This window comes from Macrosteles quadrilineatus, unplaced genomic scaffold, assembly GCF_028750875.1.
Source record: "Macrosteles quadrilineatus isolate MER2022 unplaced genomic scaffold, UCM_ALF_1.0 Scaffold_2__2_contigs__length_208266976, whole genome shotgun sequence".
In the NCBI taxonomy this organism is placed as follows: domain Eukaryota; kingdom Metazoa; phylum Arthropoda; class Insecta; order Hemiptera; family Cicadellidae; genus Macrosteles; species Macrosteles quadrilineatus.
Genome location: NW_026542595.1, coordinates 68,920,928 through 68,947,571, shown reverse-complemented (window position 1 = coordinate 68,947,571; position 26,644 = coordinate 68,920,928). Strand labels below are relative to the sequence as shown.

Sequence of the window (26,644 nt, the reverse complement as noted above, 5' to 3'; positions counted from 1 at the left end):
GAGTGCTTAACGTAATAGCTATTTACCTTACAAGTGTAATAAGAGCGTTTTTACATCACGCAGGTGAATGTTGTGCAACGAGCGGAAGTGAGTTGCATAATTTACCGAAGTGATGTAAACACGCTCTTGCGTAACGTGTAACGTACAAGATTTTACCTGACCCGACAATATACAGGAGGTTACGAACAATATTTTTCATTATCCATTTCACTCATCTTCTAACAGTAACGTTCATTTACAAACAAAAGCTAGATTAGGAAAATTCTTCAAAACATAACAATAAAATTCAAGCGCACAGCTGATTTCTAGCGTTGAACGTCGTTGGCTCCATAGAGGTATATTTTTTAAGTTAAGCACTCAATGTTATTTAAATGGGTTTCATTACATCACCGGGTGAGTTTTTTTCAACTTTACATCACTCGAGAAGTAACGAAGTTATATACATCACGAGTGAAATGGTTAATGAAAAATATTGTACGTAAACCCATGTATATTGTCGGGTCAGGTAAAATCTTGTACATTACACGTTGCGCAAGAGCGTGTTTACATCTCTTGCATGATGTAAAAACGCTCTTACTACACTTGTAATGTAAAAAGCTATTACAAGGTTTCTAATAACCATTGTGGTTTTTGACCTAGACATTCCCAGGAGATTAAGAATCTTGAGTTATAGAGATACTGGTATTGCTCTAGCGTGTTGTCTTTGTCACAGGGGCCTGCTCTAGAGCTGGTATACTCCGTGCGGGTTTCTGGCAAGTTGGTTCCAGCTACCACGGCTGCCACGGATATGCGCTTGTTGTCTGACAAAGAGGTTGTCGCTGAATTGGGATACCCTTTAGTCACAAAGGCTGAACGTAAGTATACTTACACTTACTCTCGACTCAGGAAGGCATCTGACTTTGTTTCGCCGTGACCAATCACTTACTTGCAAAAACTTATGATTTGCCATGTGTATATTTTTACATGTGTTCTAAAATAGACAAATTTTAGCTATATCTGCCCGTCTCTATAGAGGCTACAAATTTAGGCCTTATGACAATGAAAGACAGTGGTCAAGTGAAGTAAATAAAGAGAACTCAGTATTGTTGCCGTAACGGTTACCTGAATGAGATAGTGATTGCTGTATTTCTAAATGCAGGCCAAACAACTTGCTCTTGAGCAGATTTAAAAAGAAGATAGAAACCGATTATCTATAGTAATTTGCTTGTTCACCTGGTGTGTTTTATGTGATTTATGTTCGTTTTGTGTTCAAGTTCTTCTAGGGGGTGAATTTTGGATTCAGTCTCTTCTCAAAGAGCAATTAAGTACAATTAATTAAAAGCTCTCAATCCTGATATATGTGACTAATTTTTTACATGCTCAATATGTTATAGGGAATAAATCAGTTCAAAATAGATTATCATGGATATCCACAGTTATACTGTGGATCCTTTATTACGTTTTTGCTTGTCTTTAATACAACTTTTCAAACTGAGTGAAAACGAAATTTAATACCCAAAAGTGTGTGATGTTGTTTCGTCAGCGTACCTCAAGTCGAGTGAGTGGCAAGAAGTGTCAGATGTGTCGGCTCGGCAGGACGTCTGGTTGCTACTGGCTGCTGGTGTGAGCGCGGTGCTGCTGGTAGTGGTGCTGGTAGTGCTGTTCGCTCTAGGCGTCGGCCGACACAAGCGAAAGCAGCGAGTTGAGGGCAGCGCCAAGCGTGGCCGCGCGTTTCGTGACAGTGAACAAAGCGAGGACAACATGGCCTACCAATGCGACGATCAAGAGTCGAAGGTATTGTAATACATTTGTTCGCTACCCGTAATTGACACAACACAGAGTGTACACAACATTTCTGGAACGCTATTGATACGCTTAACAGTTTTTAGTAGAATCATCTGTTTTAATTATATTTAAGATTCACAACATGTCCTAATTTTTGTATTGGTAGAATTCAGAAACTTTTTATTTAGTGGAAATATTATTCCAATTTTTATGAGCAACAGTGCGTTTGGCAAACACACCTGACACACAGTTGTTTGAAGGTGGTCAGCCCTGATTCTCCATCCCGCCTGAGTGGTCGCTCTGGAGGAAGCTCAGAAGCGTCTCTGGTGAGGCGTAGTCCGCCTTGCCCGCCCAAGCCCAGGCCTCGCAGCCACAAGGCGCCCAGTCCAAACTCCTACCTCTCCATGCCCTCAGTCAAGGCGTTCCCCAGGTGAGGAAGCACAAGTTACTAATATTATTTTAATATGCAGTTTCGACATGTTTATACAGATTTGAAGAAGAATATTATATATCATAACAAGGCCAGGAAGTGTTGGTTTACAGTATGAACATAATGGTTACCGCGTGAGATTTGCCTAGCGTGAGTTTCATGCGAGTACCATAAACACCTTCCCGGACGACTTGCGTACTCAAATCTCAGGTACGATTTTATAATCTGCAAATTAGTAATTCGGCATTAGATTTTTAATAATTTAGCACTGTTGTGGGTAGTCCGAATTATGAATACAACGTGCAAATCAAATCTAATATCACTTTATAATATTATCACTATACAGTATATAACGGTGCTGTAGAGTTGTTTTTTGTCCATAATTTGAAATCGGAATAATTTTAACCACCCAGGTCAACAGGCTAAATGTCAACTGGAATGGTACATTATTATAAGGTTTGCTCCGGCTGAGGGTAAAGCTAGCCTCTGTTTATTTTAAACGCTTTAACTTATAATTAAGAATACTGTTGGCTTGACTTAGGGTCCTATTTTTCTTGGTGAAAAATACCAAGGTAAATTTGGAATTTCGTGTATGACATTAAAAAGTTAATAGTGAATTAAAAAATAAATAACAATTATAAAATCAAATGCGCCTACTTAAAAGAGGAAGGACTAAGTCGTCATCGGATTTTTCCCTTACAATTTATTTTTCCCTTTCAATTTATGTTAAACTCGCTGTCGATGTTAAATTTGGTGTGGGAGTCTTCCGCCAAGTTTGTAATGAAGTTTTCTTGGATGTCTTCGCTCAAGGCCGCCTCCAGGTCTCACATTTTGTCTTATAACTCAACCACTTGTTTTACATATTATCTCCAATCTTAAGCTGTCACCTTGTAGAGGGCGTTGTCTAGACTATTCCACAGATTGCATAGTGTAGTCAAAATTCAATCTGGTAACCTCGTGCTTGGCTTTAGCTACACTAGCCAATGGTAGGGCGGAAGTCCTAAGACCGTGTGACTCATCTCCTCTGCAGCCTTTTATACTTCGTACGTTTTTGCCACATACCAAAAACAGTCTAGAATACGAGATACTGGTTCAGCTTTCACGATTTGGTTGTCAAAATAGACTCCATTCCTTGAAAGCCACTCTTGACTATCCTGTTTCTCTCACATCATAGACGACAGTTTGTGAAGTGTCTCGCTGTGGTAAGAGGTGTTGTCCATCACGATGTTGCTATCCGGGGACAGGGGTGCAGGATTCCCTCAAACCACTCTTCAAATGCCTTGGAGTTCATCTCTTCGTGGTGGTTTACATTTTGAATTTTCGCTGTTTTCTTCGCCTGGAAGACCCACTATGAGTACTCTCCTGACGTACAATCCTGAGTGACGGACCACCTTTCTTCTGATGGGTCCGTCGGGTCTTCAACAAATCCATCTTCACTGCCGATTTGTATAACAATGTGGCGGCTACCTCGCCCTGGAACGTTGTGAAGTCCGGTTGTCTCTCCGTTCATGAACGCCTCCCTCGATGATTTGATGTAACTCAGTGTCCATGCCCTTTTTACTGTGTATTCGGTGTTCACAATGTTTAATCGTGGTAAGATATTTCTTCTCGTCGTGCCTGAATTCTTTTACTTGCTTCAAATAGCGCCTTTTTCATCGCACTATGTCGTCCCGTTCGATGAGAATGGATCGTTTTTATATTTTTTTCAAATGTAAAGCCCAAATCAATACCTAATCTGGTTGTGATGCACGTGGATACAAAAATGGCAAGTCAGGATCTTCTTTAATTAGTTTCGTCAGCTCATTTTTTTGCAATGGGTGGTATATTTTGTCTATGCAAACTGTCTACTTTCCTTCTTATTCCTGTTTCTTATTCATTAAATTTATTGATTCTAAGACACTGCCCCATGTCTTAAGCCTTTTTTTCTGTGGTGTTACTAATGGACTTTCATCATATTCTTTTATAAAACTTTCAACCGTCCCCTTTCCTGCTTTAGTCAAAACACCAACCCTCTCAGTAATTTCTCTCATCTCGCTTTTTAGTCTGTGGGTTCTAGTTCTTACGGCGCTTATGGCATTACATTTGGGTTACCAGCGTTTGGTGTCTGACCGGTGATTCTGCTGAGTCACCACTGGTGACCAAAAATCATCGCATAATTGAAACAATTGGCACCCATTACACAAAGTCGCCGCTGTTTCGTCATCAGTGTATTTTTGTGTTTTGCAAGTTCAGATTGTTTGTTGTTGTTAGTGTAGTGAGCGGACGTAATGTTGGAAAGATATAAATAGATGCTACTTTTTGGTCTGTTGTTAGGGAAAATAAGGAGACGGACAAGTAAAATGCGGTGCATTCGATATTATCTTTGAGAGAAACAAAATGATTGTTTTATACCCTTTTTGTTGAACTTTTGGCTGACGAAAACAAGTTTTAAAAGCAAGGCTCATATAACTGCCATAGCAACTTCATTTTGAGCAGTCGCAAACTCATTGAATTTATTTTGATCGAGTAGGTGGATTTCTGTGCTGGCAAATCGATTCGCACCCTTTTTCTGAACTCACCTTACTTCCTGAGTTGCGCAAAAGGCTCAAAGTACATATTCGCCTGCATACTTGCCATTCCTCAGATGATAGTGGGTCTAAATCCGTGTCTAAAAGAGTCAACATGTGCTTAATTGCCTCTTCGAACAATATACATATTTCTATCGTGAAAAACGTCGAGTTCCAACGTGTTATCACATCTTGGAGTAATCTTTTTGGTTGGCAGGTCCCAGGCTGTTCTTGATACTTGACTAGCATTTACACTGCTTTATTACTCCTTTTAAAATGAGATACAATTTTCACCTTTTTCATTGTATCATAGGTACCTACAAGAGAGTCTTGGACAATAAGATTTAGCTTATGTGCATAACATCCGGAATGTTTGAATTTTAAACAGTCGGTAACGGCACCCGTAATATTAGCGTTGTCTGGGATAATTATCGATGATTTATCTTTTATTTGCCACTGGTTCATAGTATTGGAAATGGAGTCAGCCAAGTTTTGGGACGTATGGGCAGCATCAAATTGAGAGCAGTCCAGTAAAACTGTTTGTAGTTTAAATTCGGTATCTATGTACTGTTACTGCGATGAATCTTTAAATTTTGGCTGATGTCCATGAATTGACTGTTAAACAAACGTCAAGGGCTTCTTTTGCCAACAATGCTTTTAAATTGCTAAATAATTCTTCATACATTGCAAATAAAGTGAGTATTCAAAATATTTACGTGAGGGAATTCACTGTGTTCAATTTCAGTTTCAATCAGGCCTAAATTATCATAAATTCTAGAACTATAATTACATTATTAGCTCGTGGTGTTTCGACTTGATTATCAATATTGTTTGGTAGAGTAACTAAAGGGTGTTTTCTAATTATATGTTTCTTCAGATACTGAAAGATCCCTTGTAAGAAAGAATATTTTTGCACAGTTTGCATCAGGCAATATTGTTATCCAATGCATTAAAAAAGTCCATACATCACTAACCTTTCTTTCTTTTTTGGTCCATGATGAAGGAAACAAAAAAAAAACTAAAAACCATAAGGTAAAAAGTTCTCTTCTTTCGGCAGATGTTAATTGTCTTACTTGCTTTGCGCCTTTGGGTGCAATCACTTTATTGGTGGTTTGTACAGTTTTAACACCTGTTTCGTCTTAGTTGTAGATGTTTTCTGCGGTAAATTTGTACTTACCAATAGTTGATCGTAGATTTGCTGTACAACAGGTTTGTTAAATCCCATTGATCGGGCTAGAGAAGTTGCCTCTGGTTTCCTAATTAATGGAAATATTACCACCTCTCTTCATAAATTGTGTGTTGAAGCCAATCGTCCACCGCAGCCTTGTTTCTTACCCATGAAGTAGGTAGATCCTTGTTTAACAGCTTGCCATATTCGTAGGCCAACTTCCTAGCTTCTACTGGAGGAAGGCCATGATGTAAACCGGCCGCCTTAGTCAAGTAGATGATCAAATGCTTCTCTTCTAATTCATCGAAAACTTGCTTCTAATTATAGTTTGGCTAGTCTCTAGGCTTGATGACAGGTTTTAAAGAAACCTGTTATATATAATGGTCAAGTTCACAAAATGGGACAAAAGCGAAAAAAATAACTATTACTATGTCAATTGGAAATATTATATACTAAACTTATAGATTATTTTGTCAACAATAAGATAAAGGCCGCAGCAATGCAGAATTCCAACTCAAATTAATTATTTTACATTATTTTCAAAAGGCTACTCACTGAAAAATACAAGTAGTTCACTCCCATAAAACAGCAAATAAATACTACTTGAGGTTAACTATTGTACATTTTTTATTGTTTAACATAAATAATACTCTGAACAAATACATTAACAAAAAAAATACTGTGTTTTTTCACTCCACAATCACGAATTATTTACAAACTAACCCTTCTTTCTAGGTTAAGTTAGTTTTTAAAGTTAAACTTTAATATTGAATGAAAAGGCCTTTATTAAAATTAACAATATATATTTTGTTTAGTTGTATGTGATTGCGCAACTATAATGTACCAAAAGAATATATTTTATATGAAACCCAAAATGAAATATCTCACCTTTTATTGCCGCTAACGAGTGGTAAAAACGACTTATCGGCAGCAACGACTTGTTGCCAACGAGACTTCTGCCTTAACTTAAGCTGTAGGGCCCTTCTGTACGGGCGTTTTTGTCCCACCGATAACACGCCGTTACTCTAGTTTGATACAGCGACGACGAAATTCATGAATACTATCAGCAGTTGCAATCGCAATTTTAAACGGTGCAAGAAAAACTGGTGTAGAAAGGCCATAAGAAAGATCGCATTTGGTGAAAGGTGATAAATAAACAATGCAATTATTGCATTAACCTTCTTTATTATTATAGCTTATAAAGATAACGATTCATAGAAAAAACAACCCCAAAAGTCAAATGCTCAGCCTTTTAAAAATAATAATGTCATCCTTAAGAAAACCTTCAGTCTTATTTTAGTCTTTGAAGTGTTTTATTAAGAATAGTTTGTTTGTTTTACCTAAATAATAGTAATACTGAAAAAAAGAAAGCAAAGATCCCACTTGCAAAATGGGATGTTCTGATTGTTCTTACAAATATACTACGAAGAACAAATCTCAAGTAGGCCTATAACTAAAAATAAAATTAAGATCGTTACAAAGGTCTACAGTCTTCTTTCAGCTTGGACAAAATGCCTACTTGAAAAATAAACAGGTCAACCTCTTTTACAGTGCCTCTACTAAATAGGCTACAACACACAAATTAATAGAATTACAGTATGATAAAACTAACATCATAACTCTTAAAAATTTGTAGTACACAAATCAGATAAAAAATAGAGGCTTTACAATTAGATTTTACTGAATTTGTGAAATACCCTACACTCCTTAAGAATAGAATTAAAAAATCATAGTTTTTTTATGATTATCAATTATCAATTTTATGATTCAATGATTATCAAGATCGTAAGAAAGGTCTACAACTGTCATCTTTCAGCTTAGGAAAAATGCCTACTTGAAAAATAAACAGGTCAACCTCTTTTACAGTGGCACTACCAAATACGCTACAACACACAAATTAATAGAATTACAGTATGATAAAACTAACATGATGTTAGTTTTATCACACTGTAATTCTATTATATAACTCATAAAATTTGGTAGAACACATATCAATCAGGTAAACAAAGAAAGGTTCTACAATTAGATTTTACTGAATTTGTAAAATACCCTACACCCCTTAACTATGACAACTGGTGGGGGGAGGACTGCCTTAACTTCATCAACAGGAACAAAAGCTACATCTTTGTCATTAACAACAAATAAATTGTCACATTTAGCACACTCTTTAAGAAACATTACTTCAATTTCATTTTCTGACACACTCTGGCAGACTTCAACAAACTGTTTTGGTTTAATTTTTTTGTTTTGCCTACTGTGTACTCGACAACCACATAGTCCCCGGAGACGACTGAATGGAACTTTCCTTTTCAACATTTCCTGCAAATCTGCTTACTAAATCTTCATTTTACATTTGGGGCTGGACGATCGGTATTGCCCGTGGGTCTTCTTCATCTGTAGGAGTATACACCTCGTCTACAGAAAGTTTCCGCGTACTACTTGGAACTGGATCTTCTACTTACACAAAAGGGGAAGGGCCATTTCTCTGAAATGGTAGTGTTTACATTTTCAAGTCGAGAGAGCACTTAAAACAAAAAAAATGTGCGGGCAAATGTTGTCGGCTTGCAATATGTAATCTGGTCAACTTGTATGATTCCCTTCATAGGAGGTAGTTTGAGGATGAAACTTTAGTCTTCATTTTTCAACCTCTGTGGATGGAATTTCATGAAGAGTGATATTACAATCTTTCAATGAGTTAACGAAGTCGTTGGCGCAAGTAATATCGTGCCCCTTCAGTACTTTATTGTCCTCTCTTGAAAAGTCTGGACAGGCAAATATAGGGGCTTTAGTCAAACGGGATCATATATCTTGAAATGCGTTTTGGGCATTTTAATCCCACTGAAGTATTAGTTTTTTTTATTTTTATTTATATTTTTTTTTATGAGACGTTTAGATAACGGATATATCTTACTGGTGAATTCAGGAATAACCCTTATATAAGATGATGCTGTACCTAGTAACTGCCGAACTGTATACTGACTCTTAGGCACTGGTTCGTTTAAGGTAGCTTCGAATTTGCCTGGATCAACTCTATAGGAATCGCTCCATGCAAAAAAGGATTCAGTCCATCAGCTGTTGTTTTGGGAGAAACTAAAAACAACGTATTTTGAAACTGTTTTTCTTTGTGACAGCTAATTTGAGAGAACGGCTGGGCGTAGAAACTCTGTAGGGGTGTCTAAAGAAAGGGCTTGGTCTGTAGATGAGCCATCAAAAGAGAAACGTGGTAAATTCCCTCGGGGCTCTGCCCCAGTGGCCTTTAAATTCCTATCCCATGTTATTCTTATGGGGGGAAAACGGGGTTTTGTCACAGCTAATTTCAGAGAACGGCTGGTCGTAGAAACTTGGTAGGGCTCTCTAAAGAAAGGTCTTGGTCTGTAGATGAGCCAATAGTCCCCTCAGCAGATTGGTTTATATTATGACCATATGTATAATTTTACACTACTTTTTAATGAAACAGCTGTTACTATTTAAATTGTGATTTACTAAATTTGTCAAAATGAAGAATTTGCAAAGGTTTTTTCTGATTTTAAAATCCATTTTCTTCTGCATCGTATCATGTTTTGCAATATCGCTACACTAATTAGCAAACCTCGTAACTCCATTTTTTGGTAATTTTGAGTTTTGAATATCAACATGTGCAGTGGAAAAATGTCTATTCAACTGTTCAAACCTCGTATCTCCAAAAAATTTGGTTAATTTTATATTTTAAATCAAGCAAACCTCTTAACTACAGTGCTTCAGTTTTGTAGTTGGCAAACCTGGTAACTCCCAATTGCAGCATGGCAGTGTATGACAGCTGAAAACACCATTCTGTAGTGCTCAGGTTAAGTCAATATTTACCAACAACAGTTTATTTTAGTGTTAGTGATGACCTTTATTATTTGAAAAGTAAGTACTAAGAAATCATTTTAGATTATTTACTTTGCAATGTTTGATTAGTGAACGATAATAATTAGATTGTATTATTGGTTAGGAGTTAGGTGGTTTGCTTGTTTTGAGCTTTTTAGGTTATGTGTTATCCATAGTGGAGTTAAGAGTTTTGACGGATTGTAGCGAAAACCAAGTAGGCTTAACCTTTAGCATTAATTTTAAAGGTTTTTGTCCATAATAATACAATTAAATGCTGAAACCTATATTAGTTAGGTCTAAAACCCCAAGATTTTCAATTAGAAGATAAACACCTACAACATTTAGGCTACAGGTACTCACTGAGAAATACAGATCATGATACATTAGCTTACAACGCTCGGTGATTATCTTTTTTAGGTCTATCGGTACTGAAAAATCTATTCGCCTGTTATTTTTGTTGGAGGTACGATATCGCATAATAAAAAAGGACATCAGATCCTATTATTTTATTTCTTTTTTTTTTAAATGTCAAGATGACACAAACTGGTGAAGCTAGCTTTACAGAAAAGTACCGATCAACCTGTGACGTTTTTGGTTAACGTGGATGGCTCATTATCTAAAGTTAATGAAAGCCCTAGGACTAATGAGTTGTCAATAGAAGTAAATAGTCTGATATCATCTGCGGCTGAACAAGTTCAAGAGCTCGTAGATCATCAAAATAGTCTATCTGAAGTTATTTTATGTGATATAATTTCTGATATAGATGACAATGATAAACTATCCTCTTATTTGGATTTAACCGATATACATGTGTCAGATGTTAATTTGAACACAGATGAATTGTTACAAATCAAAAACTCTGATGTTGTCATATCAAACGAAGAATGTGTAGGCCTACCTGATAATTACTTGGACCTCTCACAAAATGTTATTCTTGTTACTGGGGAAGAAGGCCAAACTCAAGAAGATGTAGGCATAATTGAAAACAATGGAATCAATCCGGATCAAACACTCATATCCAACAATGCTATAGGTCAAGCTGAAAACTGGGATGAATTGTTAAAAATCAAAAACTCTGATGTTGTCATATCAAACGAAGAATGTGTAGGAATACCTGATGATTACTTGGACCTCTCACAAAATGTCATTGTTGTTACTGGGGAAGAAGGCCAAACTCAAGAAACCACTCCGGATCAAACAATCATATCCAACGATGCTATAGGTCAAGCTGAAAACTGCGACATTGACCTACTTGAACAAGAAAATCTATTTGACAATATCTTAAGCCCTGCAGATAATACTGAACAATTTGTTCATGAAGAAGACAGCTTACCTGAAACTGGTGCAAATGTGTTCGCTGAACTAGATAATAACAATACAAATAATAGTACTAGGCCTACAACAACTCGTAAGCGAAAGAAACATCATCAAGTAAACATTTCCTCTTGGAAGATAAATGAATGGAAAGAAGCCAGAAAAAAGGGAAAGGAATACTGTGGCAAGAAAAAAAATAAAGATGGAAAGTATGAGTATGATATCAAGAAAAATGCCAGAACATTGAAACTACGATGCAAATGTGAAAGGAAGGAAAATAGTTTGTTGCAGTGTGCGTCAATCACTGAAGATGACAGATTGAAAAACTTTGAAGAGTTTTGGAAGCTTGACTGGGAGGGGAAAAAGGTATTTGTAAAATTTTTGACAAAAAAAAACTGAAACAACAAGAGCCAGGGGACGAAAAGATGATACCAAAAGTAGGAGAAAATATTCTTGCAAGTATTTCTTGAAGAAATCTTCTGGTAATGTGAGGGTATGCAAAACAATGTTCCAAAACACATTAGCGATTGGGGAATGGATGGCTTTCCACTGGCAGCATGAAGATAATCAGCAGGAAGATGAGGATACTGTGGATGTCATCGATGGAATGCTGGATGATAGATTACAACAAAAGAGTAAGAAGCTAAGAAAGTCAGTTGAAGTTGAAGCGTTAGAACATTTTTTTGATACTCTACCTAAAGTAGAATCGCATTATTGTAGAAAAAGGACGAGTAAAATGTACTTAGAGCCCAACTGGAAGTCAAAGCGAGAGCTTTATTTGTTCTACAAAAACGACTGGTGTTCGCAAAAGAATATTAATTGCCTATCACAGTGTAAGTTTCATCAAATGTTCGAAGACTATAATTTGGCTTTGTTCCAGCCAAAAAAGGATTCATGCGATAAGTGTGAATCCTTTAAAACTCACAATTTAAACCAAGATGATTATGAAAGTCACATAATGAGGAAAGATGAGGCAAGAGTGGAGAAGGATTTAGACAAAGCAAACGAGGAATGCCTTGTTTTTACAATGGACTTACAATCATTATTGCTTTCCCCGAGATCTTCAGTCTCTAGTCTGTATTATAAAATGAAACTTTCAGTGCATAATTTAACATTTTACGATCTTGGTTCCAAAGGTGGATATTGTTTCATCTGGAATGAAACTGAGGGTGGTCTCACATCCAACGAGTTTTGCACCATTATTTCTAAGTTTGTAACATCACAGCTGCCTTTGCCTGAGGGAAAAAACAAAATCATTCTGTACAGCGATGGCTGTAGCTACCAAAACCGGAGCACAAATTTAGCCAATGCCTTGTTGCACCTTTCTTGTGAAAAGCAAGTGGTTATCGAACAAAAGTACCTAGAAGTTGGCCATACACAAATGGAGTGCGACTCCATGCACTCATTGATTGAGAGGAAACTTAAAAACGTAAAAATCAATGTACCAGCTGACTACATTGATGTCTGTAGACAAGCCAGGAAGGATCCAGCTGGGTACAAGGTTGAATATCTAGATCACAAATATTTTAAGAACTTTGAAAATCATCTTTTTTTCAAAAGCATAAGACCAGGCAAAGGGGTTGGAGACCCATGTGTCACTGATATTCGGGCGTTACAGTACCTTCCTGACGGCAAACTTAACTACAAATTGAGCTTTTCAGAAGAATGGCGGCCTCTACCTCAGCGAAAAAAACAAGAAAGTTAAAGTAACTGCAATCAACAACATGCCTAGTCTCTATTCTGAAAGACTACCCATTAAGCAAAGAAAGTACAACGATCTGCAAGAACTGAAATCAATACTGCCTAGCGATTACCACGAGTTCTATGATAACATTCCATATAAATAAGTACAGTACTTGAAATATTTTGCTCACAGTTACTTATTGTTCAAGGAGAATTAATAAGCATTTTCATGTAATTAAATTAACATTAATATAATATTTTTTGTTGTTATTTCTTATTACCTTCTTAATTCTATTAGCCATTACATAGTTTTAAGAAAAACTCGTATCTCCAACAAAAATTATATGGAAACCTCTTAACTCCAGTAGAAATAACAAATATCATATAAGTAGTTTTTAAGCTTACCTGCTGCTAAAAGGTAATAAAGTAAGTAAAATAATAACATTTTTTTTTTAATTTGGGCCATAAATCAAGTAGTGAAAATGTTTTTTTTAGTTCCTCAAAAGTTAGGTGTTTTGGAGTTACGGGGTTTGCTTATTAGAGTAGCGATATAATGTTGTAATGTTATAATGTGCAATCCAAATCAGTGGAAAATCCTAATATCACAGTAAATCTTAACAAAATTATTTCTTATGGAGTTAACTTATGTCTATTGTATGGGTTGGTTTCTGCCTTTTTTTTACTTCTTGGAGATTGTGCGTAGGCGTGTTGCACGTAGATGATATTCTTTGGCGTATGGCCTCTGTAGACGATACTTGGGTTGGTGTAATTATTACAATGGAAAAAGCGAGAAATCCTGGACAATTTGATATAGGCCTACTAAAAATAAAACTGAATTAGAAGAAATAGAAATGATGTGTTTTTTAATTTATAATCGTTATTATAGAGAACCTAATGCGGCTATGAGTGGGAAACACTCGTAGAAAACTCTAAAAAACAAAATCAACTTTTGAGAAAGATAAGATATTTACAAACAATTTTGATTATATCTAACTGTTGTGTACATCGTGAGTATTTCCATAATCTTTGAGTCGACTTTTATAAAGTCATCGGAATTATGACCGTTATTTGTTCTAAAATAACGCCTGTAATGCTTCGAAATTGCTCGAATTCGTGCAACAGGTACACTAGTGTATTATAAAACGGTTAATCATAATATGATAATCATTTTTTCTAGAGTGTATTATATCATTACAAATCATAACCACAGATTGTAATAATTTTAATATTATTATGTATATCAATTTTTGAATACCATGGACCGAAGCCCCTTTTGCATGGAAAGCCATATTCATAATGTTTTAACCGAAATATTATGGTATTTTAAACATTTTTTTAATAGCCTATTATAATATTAAGAGGTGTAATAATATAAAAAGACATATAACTCGGTTCAAATAACCATTGTTGTATTCTAAAATCAATTACAATATGTCAAACTGGACATGGACATTGTCTTTATCTTAATAAGTTTCGCCAAGTCATCTTGAACGTCAACATCGATATGTTCTACACATGGCTACTCAGATATGTCAAAATAAAACTGTTTATATTCTTCTGGCACATAAGTAATGAGTTTTTTATATCCTTAATTTTGTTTTTCTTTATGGGAACTTAACCTCCGGGATATGCAGGTTGTTGAGTGTGAAACTAAAGTATTTTTCCCACCAACTTTTGAAGTCAGCTACATCTTCTGACTCGAGGTGTGTCACCCTAAATTTATTTTTCTTACTGCTTCTAATAACCTTTTCAGCTATCTCTCTCAAGGTGTACAAACAATTGTGCTTATTTAACTCCCTTTTCATCATGGGAAAATCTCGGTCGCATGGGAAACAGGAGTGTCCACTCTCAGGGTAGAACTGTTCTATTTTTTGGAACTGACCTGTTTGAGTTAAGGCCAACAATAAACGAGATAATGTGTGGTTCTTGTTTTGACCAGAACGATTATCAGAAAAAACCATTACTTCTTGAGAAACAATATTTCAAATAGTCAAATAAAATTGAACAGTACCATTGCCGTATTTTTCTTTATGCCATGAATCAATGAATACAGAACACATTCCATGCAATAGGGGGTTCAGTCCAGGACTGAAGTCCTTTCTGCATAGAATAACATAATGAACGCTCTGTTTCTAGTGGTTCTGATGTTGGAGTGAAGTTCTTTTTGCATAGGAAAATGAGTGAATTTTGTTCCTGAAACTAAAGACGGATGAGCAATTTTAATGTTTTAATGTTAATTTTATACATTCATTAGAGATCAAATTTTTTTTAAATGTTTTGAAAACATTATCAAAAAATATTTTTTTTAAATTCCTAGCACGGTTTAAAACATTTCAGAAATATGCTCGATGTCCCACCGGTCGACACTGTAAGCTTTGCCTGAGATGAACAATCCAGCCAAATATAAACATCGTCCAGTAGCATTTTTATTACTTTCACACATACAAAGTTTTCATTCTATTGTGGTCGCTTATCTAGCCAGAAGGGCTGCTAAGCAACTGGGAGCTTGGAGCAATGATTACACTTATATCCAACTAACGATCTTTACTTATCTTTAATACCTAGAAACGCCCACACCAAAATGTTTTATCTCAATACACCGACAATGAGTGCCTAATGTAACACATAGCCGACGCACCCATGTTCCAGGTGAAGTATACAAACACAATTCCACTTACCACACACGTACCGATACCGACAAAGACCCCTATTACAAAGTTCCACGACACTATTGTCGCGACTCACTTGATTGACTTACTGATTAGAATTCAATGAAATATTAACTTACTTGACTGAAATAATTAATTTAATGAAATTCAATTACTATCTTGTTCACTTCCACTCGTCTCACGTTCGTTTCATTGGTGTACGTCGTCCGACCGTCGTTAATATACTTCTCGATTATCCTTTCAACCAGCGAATTCAATTACGCCTCACACCCTTCCAAAATAACATCCGGGTAAATAAAGTTTTGCATCCCTACTGTGTTTCGGTGTCTCGTAGATACGCTCCTCGGGAAGTTCAGGTAACTGTAACTTTGACCGTATCGCTTTGGCTAAGGCCCTGTACACATGAGGGTGGCAGCCGCAGCGGTTGCTATTGCGCGGGAATAGTCGCGGCGGTTGAAAGTACAAAGGAGCAAATGGGACCGTTCACATGCAACCGCCTACTTCCAGTCAACCGCAACAAACCGCGGCGGTCGTGGATTTTCCTTCGACCGCCGCGGCTCCCGCGCGGTTGGAGTTACTTGAGTTGGCATGAGAGCGTACACATGAAGGCGGTAGCCGCCGCGGTTGACCTGTGGTTGGTACTAGGATCACACAGTCACACGCATCTTCGCGCTCGCCCTGTGGACATCGCCTGTGTGTTCGTGTAGTGGTAGTGTGAGAACTAAGTAGGGTATTCTCTTAATTTTGGGTACAGAGTAACAAATGAACCCAAGGTTAATCTGTCGTCTATTACAGAGTGCACCCACCATCTCCTTTATCGACTTCGCCTTGCTTTTAATCTTCGATGCAATAACCAAAGGCAGGTTAACTCTTCCAGCTCCATAACTGTACTGGCTGTTGTGTCCGAGGGTTTCGAGGAGCCGAAAATCACACCACAACCGCGGCTGCCGCAGCCATGTGTACGGTCCTATGCGGCCGCCGCGGCGGCTACCGTGGCGGCTACCGCGGCGGCTGCCGCTCTTATGTGTACAGGGCCTAAGGCTCCCTTTTGTGGTTCACGTTTCACCACTGTGTGTTCCGCCGTCGGCAAGTGTTCGTAATACGCAGTGATTACCGCTGAACGCATCCCGATTTTCGTAAATAACGTGGTCGTATATCCCCCTGCGCTCAACGGCTCCCTAGGTGCTGTATTAAACTTTCGAACTCCCCCTGGGTCCCTAAAACTGCCACCTGACCCAGTCCTCGATCCCCTGTTTCCCAGCGCGTCCCAAAAGAATTTAATTTATGCCAAATACCACTGATAAGGCTATCGTGCCACTGCTGATAACGTTATATCTACACTGGCCAGTTCACAATCATCTTGTGAAAATGCTGCATTAATATTACATATTTTTTTACATATACATATTTACATATACTAAATGATTGTACACCTCAACAGGTACCGCTTTCCGCAATTCCTCCAAAAATTCTTTTATTACATCAACGATGTCGGGTTCCTCAGGCTGCCCCGGACCATCCCACATTTATGCTTACAAAGAACTACTCACTACAATAATCATAAATGAAGGCCTTATATCCACATGTAAAATAATACCCCTCTTTGCTCGTGAGTGAACCAATAAAGTACTTTAGGAAATGCTGATAACTCAAAATTGGTTTATCTGCTGAGACAACACTCTGCTCCTCGAAAAGTTCTGATCCCCAACAAGCTTCTCACACCTTACTTCGCTCGTCCCTTTAACTATATCGTCTGTGACTGTATACAATAATACTTTGTGCCCACACTCGGCAACCCTGGCATAAAATCTACTAAAAATTTCTTGTTTACACAACTGGTAGCATAATGCCATGGCCCTAATAACTAATACTGCTAAATTCCATTTTAATACTGCCTCATGCTTAGTCAACAGTCATTTAAATATGTAACAATATTATCAACCAAATACACACATGAATGCAAAATAATATCAAACAAAAATCTTCGTCTTCACAATTATTCATCTACGTTAACTAAGTGGACCTAAGTACACCTTTAGAGCTAAGACATACTTCTCCTTATTTAAACCCTATCCTTTTACACCTGACACCAGTATTGTGGTCGCTTATCTAGCCAGAAGGGCTGCTAAGCAACTGGGAGCTTTGGGCAATGATTACACTGGAGGAGTATGTGAATGAACATTATTTATTTAAGGCAGCAATAAGTTATGATATTACAAATAAGATACAATAAGTGATTTACTGAGAATAACAGCTATGGGACTCTAACATAGTTAATACTAAAAAGGGACTTGTACGAGAGAGAGAGATAGCGAGAGATAATGAGAGAACTCACCTCGAACAGTTCTTTTTACACGAGCAGCATACCGGCGGTGCGAGTCGAATGACAACACCGGGCTAGGAGCCCCTTTATATAAACCGCGAGTAGCGTCAGTGGCCATCCCCCTACCGCAAGCCACATTAGGCCTATGAATGGATCAATTGGGAAACGCGATGATTCAATGGAAAGTACAGAGGATAATACAATGTTTCATACAGGACTGTTAGACTATTATAGTGAGGGTAGTAACCCTAGTCTGAATGGGGGAGGCTTAGTGAATGGTCGTCACGGTTACAATTACCTCTATTTAAGAGTTTACATCCGTGAATAGATATTGTAGTAATAGTAACATCTGTGAGGCAGATGTTCTAACGGTTTCTAGTGATCACCGCGAGATTAACATTTGTTGGGATTTCAATGCCAACAATTCAATACAGCCGGAAAAAAAATTCTGGAATTCTTAGGTTTTCTCCTGTGTTTTTTTTTTTTTTTTCAATGATAACTCTACGTTGTGGGGGAAGCTGTTCGCACTCATGAAAGAGTGGCCAGGTTTAAAATACAAGAGTGTAATTTCTTCAAAACTCAATTCAGATTTATTAACAGCATGGACTAAGAATGCGAGTAATCGCAAATCTTTGTTATGTGCTGCACATCATATTTAACAGGATGATACCTCACACTGGGGATGGACAGACGCCGAACTGTCCAAGGGTCTGGAAATAGGGTTTTATAAATTAAAAACCTATTATATATTTCCAAGTTTGTATCAACACTTAACACTCACCATGGAATTAAAACATTACAATATTGTTACTATTTGTTAACTATTTCCCTAAAGATGTATTGTTTTTTAAGTGGTCCAACGATCCCCGGGCCTCTAGAGTTGGTGTTAGAGCCTACAGATGAGCCGCCCACCACTCCCACGCCTACAGTCACGGCTACCAATACGACACACGCACGTCATGCCAGCAGCGAGCAAGACCCTGGCGTCATCGGGCCCTTGGTGTGGGACCTGCACTGCCACAGGCTACAAAAACAAGGCAAGTATCAACCCACAAGATGCTGCTGGTCCTGATGTTGCATCAAGTGGAATTGAAGCCTGGAAATCATTCGATTATTTTGTAGGGAATGCTTACGGCGCTTGGCCAGTGGACCAGAAGCCCTATTTATGTATGTAATAAGAACATACCCTCAGTATCGAATTGGTCTTTTGAATACATTTTAAGTTTGTCAATGACTAGCTTTTTGTACCATGTTATGACCAGATGAGCGTATCAAGTAGTTAAAATCCCACTTGGGACTAAATGAGTCGCCAAATGCCAAAACAGGTCAAATCCACTTTGAATTATTTTTAGGTTAAACACAAAAACACGTATTGATCGTCTCTCATCAAAGACATTTAAATGCAATTTTTTTTTAAGAACAAATTTAGAATTTTTAATAGGAAATATGCATAACTTTCTAGACCATGTATAATTACTGTAAACAATTTTGTAGCTGGTTTTGGAACAGTAATAATGATTTAACAACTTTTGGAAACTTACAGTCCGCCATTTGTTTTATTCTTACGGTCCCAAAACCAGTCATAATGTGTATTCCATTCCAGAATAAGTTAATAGCTTAACATGAAAATAAATGAAAATAAGCTATCCCTTTTCTGAAACATTAAATTATTATTAGGCATATTGTTAGATAAAATTTACCCCAAAAAAACTCCTTTTAGCTGGGTTTTCCTAGGCGCGGAAGCGGAGAGCGGAGAGAGGAACGCGGCGAGCGGAAAAGAGATTAACATGGTGTTCCGCTCCGCTTCTAGGAAAACAGTAACCTTAAATTACCTAAGACAAGTGGAGTCGGCTCTCCGCGTTCCTCTCTTCGCTCTCCGCTTCCGCGCCTAGGAAAAGCCAGCTTTAAAAAGCAAAATCATGGGTTTATTTCTACAGAATATGGCTGATAGAAGTTTTGTGATTAAAACATCGCTCATCATTCACTCAATCATAGGTCCATCTTCATTTAGCTCAAAATCATTATCACCATCCTCTCCACTTTCATTATTTGTGGGTAACTGGAACAGCTCCTTGTAGTACTTTAATTTTGGCTCTTAGTGCCAATTACTTCCAAAGTAAAGATCTAGTAAGCATTTCACATAATTGATTTTTGCTTGTTTCAATGGATGTCCTTCTTGTACCACTTCCGGAACAGCATTATCAACATTTTTTCCTTTTTTCATCACAGACTTACTTTTGCCGATTTCAAACACATAATTTGCTTCTCCTTGGATCAAAACGGAGTTTAAATAACTTTAACTTCGTGTAAAAAGAAACCTCTTAGCTTTCTGAAATTGAAAATGTACGCTTTTCTAATCACTCACAGGGCAATCTTTCCCAAGTTTTACAACAGTACAGTGTCTTTCAATTATTTCATTATACTCATCAGGATTCTTAATGACGCTCAGATCCTGAAATTTCCTTTGAATGACTCCAAAAACTCTTGTAAGTGGGTAAAAAGGAATGTCCGACTACTGGAAAGAGTAGATCAACTTTGGAGACATTTCGGGGTGCATCTTTTACAAGCCAACGATCAATCATTCCCACAACAGTTGTGTTCTTATTTTTAAACCATACATGTTAAGAAGGATGGTTATCATAGGCATAGTTGTATAAAAGTCAAAATTATCTGTTATGATATGTTATGACAGTTCTGCATTTAATGTCCTCTTTCAAACAATAGCAATGGTCCTGAGTTATTCACTTGTCCAAATGTTAAAGTGAAATTTTTGTTGAAATATTTTTGATTTATTATCGAGTATTACCGCAGAAAATAAAGCGTCAAGCATGTATCGCCATATATACAAGTTAATTCATTTATAACGACTGTGATCAATCATAATAGTAACTAACAGTCACTATAATTCAAGTATAGATGGCTATAAAAGACCTGTTTTACTATACAACTAGTAATTTAAAGATATAGTTTATTGCAGTACATTAATATCCCTACAAACACGTTAATGTCTGGTTGTGTGGACAGACAGTGTGGATCTTGAAGAAGATCTATCGCTGACAGAGCCAGGGGTTGGCAGAATGCGCCGCAGGTTCCATGAGCTGTTGGACGACGCATTCAGCTTGTTTGGCAGCCGCAGTGGCAGCCCTGATCAAGACAGTAGCAGTCCTACCACGACACAACGCGACCAGCGGATCAGATCTGCTCTTGTCAGGTAATGCTATTGAATTAAACTGCCATTAGCAGTGTTATGTAATTTCTTTAGATTGGGACAACTACTTCGTTATCTTTCAAACCACAGGAAGAGAATGTAATAGTGCCTAACTAAAGCGTTAATGATAGACTACTGAACACTGGACTTATCGTATACGTGGGATGGCTTTCATAGATAGCCGCCAAAGAAATTTAGTCTAACAACTTTAAGTGAAAGTATTAAGGCAACACTTTTTGACGATCTGCTCGTTCCAAGCTCACATGAAAGGTTCTTAAACTGCCACGGAATAAACTCAGTGAGTAAATTTACTTCGCCCTATCAAAAACTATTGAGTGACTGGTTTTGCTTCCAATTGAAAATTCGTTCAACCTTCTTTTTAGTTGGGTCTAATATGAATATGATATTCTGATATCGAAAAGAGCTCCAAAACAGCATGATAATAATAACATTCCTCAAATCGCTATAGTACCTTAGGTTCAGGGTTTTCTTGTTTTTATTTCGAATTTTTTTCGAGTGGTGGTGTCCACTAATCTGAAAAGGATTCTTCTCTGTCTCTCTTTTTTGGCAATGGAATAGATTGCCCATTGGTTTTCTAAGCATATTTACTATGATCGGGGCAAATGATGGTTGGGTATATACTGTATTTCCATTACTATTGTTAAGTTGGCTAAACTTAAAGACGTTATTCAATTATGTTCCGACTCAGGCTTGACTTTAGCCGTTTACAGGGCGAACGCCTGAACTTGATTCCTGTACAGTTATAAATTTAACTCGTTACTAAAAAGTGGAAATTTGAATCACCTACATTAAGTATATCTTTGTTCCCAATTCCAGACCCAGTGATCCACTAGCTACAGAAATCATCCTCCGCCCAAAGACGTCAGATTCTCGCCGGCCCGCCACAGCTTTGGTGAGCAGCCGTCCCCCCCGCGGAGCTTGGGGAGGCAATACCCCCACAACGCCTCCACCAAGACCCCCACCGCGACCCCTCAGTGCTGGACCATTCCACAAGCCAGTGTTAGAGCCGGGTCGGATACTCAGCACAGCCACGCTGGCCCCGACTGACCCTGCCGTTCCTCTCATTGCTGCCATACAGAAGGAGCTGGGGAAGTTTGGCAGCAAAAAGCCATATGACGGGTGAAGCTTCCCTCCTCTGCTCAACCTAACCTCCTTTAATGAACAATAATCTTATTTTGAGAACATAATTTAAACATGAACATTTGTTAATGCCATGTGGGAATCGAATATTTAAGTATCTCTTTAAAATGTGGCAACGGCAGCGCAGTTTCATGCAAGTAGATTTTTTATAACCTTACTTAACTGTTATCTTGCTATAGCTTTTAAAGAACTAAACACAAGCAAGAAATTCGTTCACCTGAAACAGTGCCAAAGTTCTAATTCCTTCGTAAATTCGGAAAATTGAGACTCACGACGTTAATTCATCCCAAATAAACACTCTTTTTGCATCCGTAAAGTTTGATGACTGATCTTCGAACAAACTTCTTTTTATTTGTTGTTGTCATTACTTTTTTCATTTGACAAGATCATTGTTAGATTTAGGTGGGATGAAGGAGTAAAAATAAATAAATAAATAACAAATTTAAACTACAAAAGGTTGTAGTTAATCTATTCAGATTTATATCTAATGCCGTATAAAATGAATACATTATTTTAAATAGCGTAAAACTGTAACCGTTAGAAGGGGAATAAAGAGGGGATCATAAATGTGTGAAATCAACTTTATTTCATTAGTGGAGGCCAAAATAAAGCATTCTGCAAAACAAAATAAAGTTCAGTATAAGTAAAATTATTGTGTTCATTAGCATTTAGCTCAAATATTTCGTCCAGTCACTATATTTAAATGGTAGCTTAGCAGCATTAGTTAGTCATGTATTTACGTCTGGTGGATAAGCGATACATTACGTGTTAGATCATATAAATATTTCTAGATATATTGTTGCAAAATCTCGTTTTGAATCCATGACATGGATTGAGGGATTCTGTGTCAATACTATTTCATTTTACACGTGTGTATTTAGTGGTGTAATCTTTTTTGCAATATTTTAAAGTATGTTCCAACTTTTTTACATTCAAATATCCTTTAGTTAATAAATAAAATAATGCAATATTTATTTTATTCATCATTGTTGATTTGAATGAATTTTGTTGTTTATTGTACAAAATAAAAATAAAACTGTTTGTATCATTTCCCTACTTAATGAGCCTAATCGTTGTCAACAGTGCACAACAAGACTGGTAGTCACAAACAATTAATGAGACATTGTATTACATTTTCAAATAATAAGTAAATTTGTTCAGTTGAATCAAACTCATACTTTAATTTAAACAGAAAAACTAATACAAACAAAACAAATGCAAAATAACAGGTGATCATTAATTCACATACACATATGGTCTTAAGTCAGTACATCAGTTAAACACATCAATTCTCCCCTCTGAAATGTTTTGGTAACGTTATTTCGCATTTGAGTAGTTGGTCAACATGACGCCTCCAGACAGTTCCATCGTCCATTTGTACTTTATACAGAAGGTTGCTTTCCCTTTCCAATATTCTTCCAAAACTCCACTTGTCTTTTGAGTTTGAATAATTTCTCGCTTGTACTCTGTCTCCCTCCTTAAAATATCTTGTTGCTTGCTTCACATGTTCAGTTTCTTGTTTACGTGTAGGATGTAAAAGAGCTATGTGTGTTCGAATCTTCCTGCCAAACATCAAGGAGTATGCATCACAGCCAGATGAATTTGAGGTTTGACGTAACTGCATAAGCATTCTGAAGAGTTTGACGTCTAGTCTCCCTCCCTCGTCTTCCATTGCTCTTAGGGACTTCTTCACAGTCTGAACATAACGCTCAGCCTGCCCGTTTGACGAAGGGTGGTAAGGAGCAGTTGTTTTGTGTAACACCCCGTTTTCTGATAGGAACTGTTCGAAGACGCTAGACGTAAATTGACTTCCATTGTCAGAAACCAAAATCATGGGAAGACCAAATGTAGCAAATAATTTTCTAAGTTCTCTTGTGCAAAATTCTGTAGAAGTATTCTTAGTAGGTATTACCTCAATCCACTTAGTAAAGGCGTCCACAATAATAAAGTACCACTGTCCTTGCATTGGACCAGCAAAGTCTATATGTAACCTTTCCCATGGTCCCTGGGGAGCTAACCATGGATGATTTTGTTCCTTTCTTGGTTCATTTTGTTTCAAACGACATTGTTTGCACGATTTTGCCAATTGTTCTATATCTCGATCAATATTCTTCCATGCACAATAGCTTCTGGCTAGGGATTTCATTTTCTCCATGCCTAAATGCCCAATATGAAGTTCATCAAGAACCTTCCGACGAAGGGATTGTGGTATTAGAACTCGACATCCTTTGAATATACATCCGTCTTGAAGTGTTAATTCATTGTCGTGGTACCCAAAAGCTTCCACTGATTTACCTTCTTCAAGTGCATGTAGTATTGGTTGAAGGTCTTTGTCGTGGGCTGTTGAATTAGAAATTGTAGAATTACTAATTTGAAAAGAATCGAGCTTACTATGTTGAAAAAGGTCACAGTTGTCCCTGCCTTTAGTTGAAGCATGCTCAGTTGGGAACCGAGATAAAAAAATCTACGTTAGCATGATCCGATGTTCTTCTGTATTCAATTTTGTAGTCGAATCCAGATAAAAAGTGTGCATAATTAAATAATCTAGTAGCAGATATTGATGGTAGTGTTTTTGTGGGGCTGAATATGGATACGAGTGGCTTGTGGTCAGTAATCAGAGTAAATTTCCGTCCATAACAGTACGGGAAAAACTTCTTAAGCCCCCAGTAGATGCCAGTGGCTTCCTTGTCAATTTGGCTGTAGTGCTGTTCACATTTTGTCAAACTACGTGAGGCAAAACTTATCGGTCTCTCACTTCCATTGCTGTAACGATGTGAAAGAATAGCACCAAGACCCACCGGAGAGGCATCCGTTGCTAGTACCATAGGCAAATCAGGATTATAATGTACAAGGACGCGATCACTTGCTAGTTCTGATTTGACCCTTTGAAAACTATTCTCGCATTTTGAGGTCCAATCGTAGCGTGCGTCTTTCTTAAGTTGTTGGTTGAGAGGGTGTAGGATTGTAGCTAAATCTTTTATGAATTTGTTGTAGTAGTTTATTAATCCAAGAAATTTGCGAAGTTCTGTTACGTTTTCTGGTCTTTTGCTGTTTAAGATGGAAGAGACCTTTTCCTTTGTTTTATGAATACCTTGAGCATCAATTATATGTCCCAGATATTGCAGACTAGTTTGAAAAAACTTACACTTTTCTCTGTTCAATTTTAAGTTTTTACTTTTTAATCTTTCTAGAACAACCTTTAATCTTTTCAAGAGTTCTTCAGATGTCTTACCTTGTATAATAATGTCATCAAAAAAGCATTGCACTCCGCAAATACCTTGTAAAGTTTTGTCCATAAGGAAGGAGCAACTTTGACACCAAACGTTAAACGGTTAACTTTGTACATACCTTTATGTGTACTCAATGTCTGCATGTGTGCGCTGTCCTCATCCATTTTCATGTGAAGATATGCGTTAGAAATATCTAGCGTGCAAAATACTTTTCCTCCGTTCATTTGAGAGTGGATTTCTTCAATTCTTGGAATAGGGTGGTTCTCATCTTTTATTACTCTGTTCAGTGTTACTTTGTAATCGGTGCAAATTCGGTGAACCGCATCTGTAACATTTCCCTTTTAGATTGTCAAATTTTGTGTTGGGTCTCGTGCCGATTTCTTGACATGTTTGTCGATACAACATTTTCTTTGGCTTGTTCCTTTGACTACTATTGTAATCCACCCTGTTCAAATCAAGGTGTTCCATTGTTTTGCGACATACCGTTTTGCTTTCAGATTTAGCTAGTTCCATTGCCGACGCATCGTTAACAATGTCTTTGAACGTGCGTTTCTCTCGTCCTTGAAGAAGTTTGGCTCTAATATCTATGTCATTCAAACCACGAATAAACTGAAGTTTAAGAAAATTTATACTACCCGACAATGAGGACCTGGGAATTGAACTATGTGTCGCCTCAGATGGATTGCTAATTTGGTGAAGTGGTGTAGACCTAGTGTTGGAACATTCATTCTTAATCAACTCTTGAAGTTTTGTTGTAAGATTTAAATACTTATCCTCGACATTACATCTACATTCTATTTCATGGTGCAAGTTTTCTTCATCGGTTAATGTATCAATTTGGTCCTGAATACTGTTGTAACGTTCCCACTGGTCAGCAAATGCTTTGAGTTTAACACTCACCTCAGTCACTGTAAGACTACCTTGAGACTGGAATCTTTCTGCCTTCTTCAACTGTCCTTTTACTACAGCTCGTGCTTTCTTTAGATTATTTAACTCTTGTCCATCCATTCTTCGTTTTCCTCGTCGCCAATATTACATTTTCAAATAATAAGTAAATTAGTTCAGTTGAATCAAACTCATACTTTAATTTAAACAGAAAAACTAATACAAACAAAACAAATGCAAAATAACAGGTGATCATTAATTCACATACACATATGGTCTTAAGTCAGTACATCAGTTAAACACATCACATTTCAAGTCAAAAATAAGAAGCTAAACAAATATTTTTCCGCGTTAAATTTTCATGGCAACACTAGACCAAATACAAGAAGAGGACCTTATATTGAATGGTCAAGT

At 37.2% G+C, this 26,644-nt stretch overlaps 2 protein-coding genes across 2 annotated transcripts in view; one reads left to right on the top strand and one right to left on the bottom strand.

Moving 5' to 3' along the window:
- The window catches only part of LOC128988127 (uncharacterized), a 65,127-nt gene extending 42,135 nt beyond the window's left edge, over positions 1 to 22,992 (top strand). Inside the window, exons 5-10 of the mRNA XM_054409346.1 lie at positions 713 to 854; positions 1,502 to 1,773; positions 2,025 to 2,194; positions 18,599 to 18,783; positions 20,771 to 20,957; positions 21,792 to 22,992. Coding sequence (XP_054265321.1) covers positions 713 to 854; positions 1,502 to 1,773; positions 2,025 to 2,194; positions 18,599 to 18,783; positions 20,771 to 20,957; positions 21,792 to 22,098 — 1,263 coding nt within the window. The 3' untranslated portion in view covers positions 22,099 to 22,992. The remainder of the gene's footprint in view (positions 1 to 712; positions 855 to 1,501; positions 1,774 to 2,024; positions 2,195 to 18,598; positions 18,784 to 20,770; positions 20,958 to 21,791) is intronic.
- Positions 22,993 to 23,400: 408 nt separating this feature from the next.
- On the bottom strand, positions 23,401 to 26,353 carry LOC128984389 (uncharacterized protein K02A2.6-like). The gene is made up of 3 exons (XM_054403705.1): positions 26,131 to 26,353; positions 25,464 to 25,670; positions 23,401 to 24,455 (listed from the first exon to the last, which is right to left on the bottom strand). The coding sequence occupies exons 1-3, from the start codon at positions 26,351 to 26,353 to the stop codon at positions 23,401 to 23,403; spliced, it is 1,485 nt and encodes a 494-aa protein (XP_054259680.1).
- Positions 26,354 to 26,644: the final 291 nt, after the last annotated feature.